The 9,136-nt window shown below is 35.8% G+C and overlaps 2 protein-coding genes across 5 annotated transcripts in view; one reads left to right on the top strand and one right to left on the bottom strand.

The window, feature by feature from the left end:
• Positions 1-2,260: 2,260 nt before the first annotated feature.
• Positions 2,261-8,953, bottom strand: arf1 (ADP-ribosylation factor 1). 3 transcript variants are annotated; one of them, XM_058793892.1, is made up of 5 exons: positions 8,833-8,953; positions 7,816-7,986; positions 7,622-7,732; positions 3,967-4,091; positions 2,261-3,887 (listed from the first exon to the last, which is right to left on the bottom strand). In XM_058793892.1, exons 2-5 carry the CDS (start codon positions 7,958-7,960, stop codon positions 3,726-3,728), a joined length of 543 nt encoding a protein of 180 aa, XP_058649875.1. In that variant the 5' UTR covers positions 7,961-7,986; positions 8,833-8,953; the 3' UTR covers positions 2,261-3,725. The 3 variants fall into 3 exon arrangements, with proteins under 3 accessions (XP_058649875.1, XP_058649882.1, XP_058649890.1); XM_058793899.1 differs by having other exon boundaries at positions 8,711-8,851; XM_058793907.1 differs by lacking the exon at positions 8,833-8,953 and adding an exon at positions 8,664-8,682.
• wnt9a (wingless-type MMTV integration site family, member 9A) overlaps positions 8,929-9,136 on the top strand; it is a 112,435-nt gene continuing 112,227 nt past the window's right edge. For both annotated transcript variants that reach the window (XR_009273703.1, XR_009273704.1), the window contains exon 1: positions 8,929-9,018. The gene's annotated coding sequence lies outside the window, so the exon portion shown is untranslated. The remainder of the gene's footprint in view (positions 9,019-9,136) is intronic.

Raw genomic sequence — 9,136 nt, 5'->3', positions numbered from 1 at the left:
TATTTGTCACTTATTAAAGTGCTTCTGCTGAGAAGGCGAGGGAGGTGTTTGGGGAACTGGAGGCCGTTTCGGTGGAGAATTAATGACAGCGGCACAGAACACCCTCACACCAGGCACACTTACTGCAGATCTCTCTACCCTCCCATTAACTAAATGTGACTCTAGACCACAAAACTAGCCATAAGTAGCACAGGTATATTTGTAGCAATAGCCAAGAACACATTGTACCAGTCAAAATGATCGATTTTTCTTTTTATCTCTATTAAGTAAAGATCATGTTTCATGAAGATATTTTGTAAATTTCCTACCGTAAATATATCAAAACTTAATTTTTGATTAGTAATATGCATTGCTAAGAACTTCATTTGGACAACTTTAAAGGCGATTTTCTCAATATTTACATTTTTTTGCACCCTCAGATTCCAGATTTTCAAATAGTTGTATCTCAGCCAAATATTGTCCTAACAAACCATATCAATTTATTTATGATGCATAAATCTCAAAATCTTGTGACTGGTTTTGTGGTCCAGGGTCACAAATGATCAGTCGCTTCACTTCTGTGTTCAATGCTGAAGCAACCAAACACAGGCCCGGTTCAAGAATCAAGCTTCTGAGATTAATGAGGGGCATTTTCATGATAAAATTTACACGCCAACAGTGTTTTGAAAAAGCTAACTGTTATTGTCTCCATGTAAAATACAAAAATGCGAATTTGTGAAAAAATGCGTATTACTATTTGTGTTGTGTGTCTTTAAAGAGTGACATCGCTAACTACTGGCCTATGCATGCGTAATACAGCATTTGAAGTTGTTTTTGTGTATCCTTGTCATCTAGTATGCGAAAAATGTAAAGGAAAACTTTTTTTAGCATGTTGTCGTGCAAACGTTCCCTTAATGCACATCTATTTTGGCATATATCTTTGCCCTGTCCAATGCTATGGTTATCACTATGTCAGTCATTGCAATTTCGAGAGTAATTGGCAGCATCAAAAACAAAACTTTAAATTAAATTCTGACTGGATTATATAGTAGAAAGTGCACAAAAAGCACTCCCTTTATAATCACGCTTATCTCAGTTCATCAAGATCTCTCAAAGTTTCTTAACATAAAGTTCCTTTATAATCACTGAAAGTCTCTACACTGCACAATGAATCTCTTTACATTGTGTCTACACTTTATTAAAACCAGAGGATTCGCATGCGTTCAGAACTCAGCATTGGACAAAAACACTGGCTTTTTGAGCCGGGAGAGGAACGCCTCTGATTGGCCATTGCGTTCTAGAAATCAACAGGTATGTCTGTGATTGGCTGTATTGCTCAACACTGCAAAAACACATTGCAAATTAAAAAATAAATCTCCATAATGCAAACACAAATATGCAATAGAGAGTTAACCTTATAGACTAGAGGCTGTAGTATATAAATTATGAATTAATGTTTTGTGAATTCATAGGGTAAAGCAGGATAAGATGTCCCCCTTTTTATTTATAATTTATATTTCAGATTGCTCAAAATCATGTCAGCTGAAACCATTTTGAGGTTAATTTATATAATCTTTGTATCTGGAAAATACTGATCTATAGCATTGTATTATGTTATGAATATTGATTTTTGAGTGATTTGTGGATGCATCAATGTTTTTAGGCTACTATAGTGAGATCATTCCATTTGAATTCATAGTTAAAATATGAGCAGTTAAATACTATGTAAACATTTAAATGCCTGTGAAGAATAATCAGACAGCAAGACTACTATACAGAAAGGATGCTATAGCCACATATACAGCACTTCCAAGTAAATAAACTAGATTTTTCTGGAAAAAAAGAGGAAATGAAAAACAAATACTTTTGTTTAGCTACTAACTGTAATTGATGACAAACATTACATTATGCAATTTTGCTGTGGTACAGAATTGTTCATATTTTCTCAGTTGACTGTAAAACTAGCTACAAATCTGTTGCTAGCATATTGTGCATATGTTGTAGGCTTTTTTTAAACACTGCAAAAAGTGATAAAACTATTCCAACAAAACTACACAACCCAAACAGGTGAATGTCTACATACAAAAGCAGGTTACAGAAGGTAGATCAGTTTCAATTTAGCTTTGGACCCTAAAACAGAAAATACAATGTAATAAGGTTTTGGGCTGATTTTTTTCCCATTTTAAACCAAACTAATGTACATTCTAATGTTTAACCGCTATGCCTATATATATAGATTTATTTCAGAGCCGCTTCAGAATAACAAGAGGGCAACAGTAAGTCCAGTTATACTAGTATCTTTAATTACAGTGCATTTCTTTCAAAATGAAAAATGTAAAAAAAAAAACATAGGTTAAGAGTCACACTATACAACATTTTGCTAAGAGATTCACATAATTTCGACCCAAAGTAATCAGTGTCTACCAAATTAGAGGTTAATTGGGAGAGAGAAAAAAAGATAAATAATGAAGTAACTTTAAAAGCATCAGCCCTAACATTGTTTAACATTGAACATGAAGATTAATCTGAAACGGAAGTCTCTGTTTGTCATAAAGGCACCACGGCTAGTCTGGGGAAAAATTACGCCTACGTGCACAACAGAGAGCAATTGATATTAACATGCCAACACTCTGGAGATATGTTTTTAGGTTATGTCCTAAAACAATAAAAATGCACAAATGATTTTTTTTTTTAGAGATCAAGTTGTAGCATGTGGTTAGATGAGACTGTCGTTTATTCCAAGTGGTGGTTAGATTTGGAGTCCAAAATAAGAAATAGAAAGTAACACTTAAACAGAGTGTCAAAACAACATGAAATTTAACGCTAGGTGCATAAAACCAATCTTTCAGTTTGTCTTTCTGGGTAAATCTCAAAAAAAAAAAAAAAAGTTCAGGTCACATTTCACCACCCATAAATAAAATAAACAATATTTTGCATTTAGAAAATTAAACCTATTTTTGCAAAACAATTCCATTTTCATATTGTCACATTGTTTTCATGAAACAACCTCCAGTCCTCTTTAAAAAAAAAACAATTCTTATTACCATTACATGCCTGAATGTATTACTTCACCCTACTACAAACCTTGATTAACCTGAGCCACGCCAACATTTCTCCCACATACTCACAACAAAACATCTGTTGTGTATCGGGAATCTCCTAACAGAAAAATCTTTGTGTTGCTGACTTCACAACTCTATGGCTCCTAAAGCATCATCATGACAGTAAAGCTAGAGGTCACTTCAGCCTTTGCTGAGAAGACAGTGTAATCGTTTTTGGTTTCTTTTCCTCGAAATTGAACCGTTATATGTGCAGGTAGTGTCTGTAATGTTTGATTTCCTGTACTCCGTTCAAGACAAACATAACAGCTTTGTTTACAGTACGTCTAAGAAAGAGTCTTATTATAAGCACAATAAAATAATACATGTGCAAGATTCAAATGAGACCTGACAGAGTTTACAGAAACGACGTTCTTAAAACTCTTTCCAATGACTCAGGCAGTAAGAACGGAAAAAAAGACAGACGGAAGACTAAATCTATTTTGCATAATGGTGCTCAAAAAGCTGCCTCACAACAAAAAACTATTTACATTAAACGAGAGAGCAACACTTTGACTGTAGGGCACTATTCTTCCGTGTTAATGGGGTTTGAAATGAGCGCAGCTTCCAGCACCGTTGGATTAAAAACAAGAGAGTAAAGCAAGTGTTGAGAATATGGAACTAAGGAAGATCAGTACAGCGAGGTCGTTATTTCTGGTTTTTCAGTTGATTAGACAACCAGTCGAGTCCTTCATAGAGGCCGTCGCCGCTTGTGGCGCATGTGGCCTGAATGTACCAGTTCCTGTGCCGGAGCGAATGCAGCCCCAGCTTGTCCGTGATTTCCGCAGCGTTCATGGCGTTCGGTAGGTCCTGTCGGACAAACATGTCAAATGTGTAAGAACATGCAACTAGAAAGTGGTGCACGTAATCAGTTGAAAGCTGTTAGTACCTGTTTGTTGGCAAACACGAGCAGGACTGCTTCCCTGAGCTCATCCTCAGCCAACATCCTCATCAGCTCCTCTCGCGCCTCATTCACACGCTCTCTGTCGTTGCTGTCAACCACAAAGATCAGACCTAACCAAAAAAAAGAAGCAGATTAATGGACTGGTGTGAGTGACAGACATGGTTAAAAATGGAACTGACATCAGATCAATTACACAAAATGTTTTGGATAATGCCTGCTTTATATTTTGTCCCAGGCATAAATGAACTACAAAGAAGTGCTACTTGCCAGGGCTGTCGATTTAACACATTCAGATTCAAGATATGAGGGCAAAAGAATGCCTCTGTATGGGTTTTTGTCTTACATTTATATCATATATAGCTTAGCAATATCACATGAGCAACAGTGCTGTTTTTTTTTCTCGAATAGCTGCATGATTGAATAACAGTTTAATAAACAAGAAGTTAACATTGCGTTACATTTTAGGCACAATATTGTCTCAATATTTAACCAATAAAAATAGTTCCAAACAAAGACGCAGCAGAACTTTTGTGCATCTCCAAACAACACAGAGCACAGTTTCATTACTGCATGAATCCAGGCTTTTAACGACTCGAGTGAGCCAATGATTCAGTGACTTGTTCATAGGCCCCGTTTACACCTGCTATTAAGATGCGTTCTGGTGTGAACCAGGCGTAAACAGGGCCATAAAGATAGTCACTTTGCTTTTTTTTTTCTGAATGAATCAGCCTTTTGAACAAATCAGCTGAGTGAATGACTGAATCATTAGGAACGAAATGCCCTCATGTTGCTCAGAGACGCAAAACAGTGCTGTGGCTGTGTTTGGAGTGATTTTTGTTGTCGAAATAAAGCAAAAACAGGAAATATAGTGTCTAAAACAGTGTTTCCCAACCACTGTGCCGCAGCACACTAGTGTGACGTGACAGGTTGTCAGGTGTGCCGTGGAAAATTATCTAAAACTTCCATATCTCTATTATATTTCGTTATTATTATTTTAAATCAGTGCTATTGATCATCGTTATGTCTGTTTGTGGGGTTTACAAATATTTAACCAATGAAAAGCATTCAAAAGAGCTTGTGACTAAACCTCGTAACGCCATTGGATCCTCAAACTGTCAGTCAAACCTCATAACTCCACCCCGCCTCCATTCAGAATGAAGCGCCGTGCCGCGCAGTTTGAAGACAGACGTCTACTTCTTCACAATGCAAGGGTAAATAACTGATGTTTGAATAAGAGCAGCGTTTCTTTTACTCAAAAATGCTGTCTATAAAGGCTAATGTTTTTGTATGTTTAAAGAGCAGTCTGTCTTAGCATTTGCTCAACACTGTTACTGGAAACACCTGAGCTGTGTTGAGTAGAAAGTGGAAGTATCTGTGCAAGTTGCCCATTGTGTCTTTTATTTTGTGATAATGACTGATTTATTCTGCAGCTACTTACCAAATAATCTAATGAACATTGTAGTAATTTAATGTTCATTTCATTTTTATGTGAGAATAAATTGAGTGTTACAAGAGAAATGAAACTACTAGGGCTTTCAAGTAGGGGTGTGCAATTATGTGTGTAGTTGTAGCCAATGTTTGTACGTTTTAAATATCCTGTGCATAGCGGTTCATCTTTTATATCATGAGATTTTGGTCAAATGTATTTAACAACAAGAGAAACTGAGTGCCCATATAGCTACAATAAACTTTAAAATGGCAAACTAATGAAAACGTGATGCTCAGATGCGGCCGACCCGTTCTAATGATGGACAAAACACATATCTCTGTCAATCGGTTGTCGAAAACCTTGTTAACTCCATTGGAGTATGATTTGGAGAAATTAAGTGCAAGTGTCTGATCATATATAAAGCCAAAATAGCAACTCTGAAGACGCAATGTTTAATTATTTGGGGACCTTTCTCTCCTCTCTCTCTCTCTCTCTCTCTCTCTCTATCTATCTATCTATCTATCTATCTATCTATCTATCTATCTATCTATCTATCTATCTATCTATCTATCTATCTATCTATCAACAATGCTTAGTTGTGTGCCACGGCAGAAAAAAGGTTGGGAAACACTGGTCTAAAATGTACGTCCCTTAATTAACCTCTTGTTTATTGAACTTTTGTAAAAAAAAAAAAAAAAAATCAATATCACATTTGTAATCATGTTAATTTTTGGAGCGTTATTTTTCGTTATTCTTCGTGTGAAACTGATTAACTAGGCTATATGAAGTTGTACAAAATTGCAGTGGAAGTGCAGTGAAAGAACACTCTACGCACGCGCTCTAGTCTAGACTTCACGTAATGAATGCGTGCACTCTGTAGATGTGTTTTGAATGTTTTTTGCAAAATACTCAATGTCAAATTGCTCATCGAATAAACAACAATTGCGATATCGCAGATGACATATAATCGCACACCCCTACTTGAAAGCCCTAGTAGTTTCATTTCTCTTGTAACACTCAATTTATTCTCAAATAAAAATGAAATGAACATTAAATTAGTACAATGTTCATTAGATTATTTGGTAAGTAGCTGCAGAATAAATCAGTCACTATCACAAAATAAAAGACACAATGGGCAACTTGCACAGATACTTCCACTTTCTACTCAACACAGCTCAGGTGTTTCCAGTAACAGTGTTGAGAGCGCATCTACATACAGAGAATGTGACACAGGAGAAAGTAGATTATTACTACATTTAAGATCTGTCAGTTACAACAATTTATCTTGTTTTCGGCGTTAACGTGAATCACATTGAACCTGATGAAATGTTTCTATAAATATACTTTCCAAACGTGCATTCCGATAAATAAATACACATACTTCCCCCCCAACCTGCATCAGTAGTGCTCCAGCAAAATCATCACCAGTGTTTTTCACTGGTGTATATTGTATATTTCATACCTGTTGAGTTTCCAGTTATAAAATCAATTTGACTGATAAACAGGATGTTGCTTGTTGTGCTCTTATTCCAGTATTTTAAAATAGTTTGAATGAAGGTGATAACTACTTTAAAAGATGTTATAATATTAAGCATATTTGAATTAATGCTAAACAGCACCACATCGATGAATATTAATTAAGAATTTTGGCATAAACGTGTAAATTACATACAGTGAACTGATTGTGAAGAAAGTGAGTGATTGAATCATTTAATACAAATAAATGAGTCGTTCTGATCGTATTGATAAGAACATCTCTTTTCCTGTCCCTAAAAATGTACAGAGTTTTAAGTCTTCTTGCAAACACTCATTTAAGTGGCTACAGCACATTGAAAATATTCATAAATCACATTTAGTGAACAGAACTATTTTGAAAGTGTGTCACAGAGCTCCATACTGACAAAAACTGTATTTTGAGATAACAATCAGCTAACTGTAAACCACAGTGGCATGTTGGAATTTATTTCCCCCTGAGCCAGGAAGAAAACATAGATTTGGCTAAAGAATCATTAGGGTGTTGGGTGACAGTACAAATGTGACATTTACAAACCGAAACCTATGAGCCAACCGATCATTGCAGCAGCCTGATTAACAAAAACACAGTACTGACAGGAGTTTCTGGAAACACTGTCAACACACACAGATTACATAAAATGAACTGGACTTCTCAACTAACACAACATACTGTAACACTTGGAAAAAAAGTCTTACCTTGCGTGTTCTGGAAATAATGGCGCCACAATGGTCGAATCTTATCTTGACCACCGACGTCCCAAACCGTGAAACTTATATTCTTGTACTCCACAGTTTCCACATTAAAACCTTGAACACAAAACAGAAACCAAATACAAGCATTTATTCGCTTTTCAGGCGCTAATATTGAGAAACAGATCTCAGTCACCTACCGATTGTTGGGATGGTGGTAACAATTTCCCCCAGCTTCAGCTTGTACAGAATCGTCGTCTTTCCAGCAGCATCAAGACCCACCATAAGAATTCTCATCTCTTTCTTACCGAAGATTTTAAAGAGGTTTGCGAATATGTTGCCCATGTTTGATAGACGCCTTTCTCACTCCACTGAAACAGAACAGGACAAAAAGCTCATTAAAAGCACCATCTTCCAACAGGATCTAATGTAAAGTAATCAATACACATACATAGTGTGAAACATATACACCAAATGACCCTATAACACTTCACTGTTATGAACAAAGTGGCTAAACTTACATTAGTCACTCAAGTTCACAGCATACCTGATTCTCCAAGTATAACAGGTACAATAACTGACTCTTTAAATAAACCAGGAAAAGCTGCAAAAAGCTCTCATGAAAGGATAACACACACACACACAAGTCTTTATAATTACTTATTTTAATAACAAAGCTGATCTAACTCCACAGCTTGGACAAGCACTATTAAAATAATACCGCTCAGAGGCAACAGCAGGAAAATAATATTACGTAAAATCATATTTTATCTGTTTAGTAAAAATATATATATATATTTTTCAGTGAGGTTTAACTGATCAGATCTGATCTTCAGGTCCCTATGATTATTTCAGGTAATAAGTTGATTAAACTAGTTTTTCTGGTTGATTATTAAAAGCTCTACAATACTCATAGTACTTAATAACAAAGTTGAGCTCAACAGTTAAAACATGTTTCTGTATTAAATCGTCTATGTAACATTAGTTACTTCAGAAGTAGAGTTGACTGAAGTCAATAGATGTTGTTTCCTTTGTCACAGACACTCACATCTGAACGGATTTAATTCCGTTAAACTCCGAAATTCCCATGCTAACCTTGTTTTGCCACGGGCAGCTTATCACATAATACTATTTATCGTATGTTACCGTGGTGGTAACGTTTCGAATACTTTAATTAAGGCTGAAATTAAATACGTTTTTCAAAAATAAAAACTCACAGTTCAAGTTTCCTTCTTAACTTCAAGGCGTTTCCTCCGTCAAGATGGCGGGTTTCCGGCCACGTCAGTGCGTCATGCATCACTTCCGCCGAGAAGGTGATAAATAGCAGAGAGCTCTGTAGGTCAGGTTTGGTACTACACGCGTTTGGTGCTCTTTTCTTATGGTTTTCACAATTTGTGACTCAGGTACAACACGCACACACGTAAAATAATATGATAATATATATTATTTATAAAATAATAAAAAAATATGTTTGCTTTTCGAGCGATTTAAAATGTACTTTATTGTGTTTATGTCGATGTA

Source organism: Onychostoma macrolepis, chromosome 02, assembly GCF_012432095.1.
Source record: "Onychostoma macrolepis isolate SWU-2019 chromosome 02, ASM1243209v1, whole genome shotgun sequence".
NCBI classification, from domain to species: Eukaryota; Metazoa; Chordata; class Actinopteri; order Cypriniformes; family Cyprinidae; genus Onychostoma; species Onychostoma macrolepis.
Note: the sequence above shows the minus strand (reverse complement) of the source record. Positions and strands in the feature narration are given on the sequence as shown.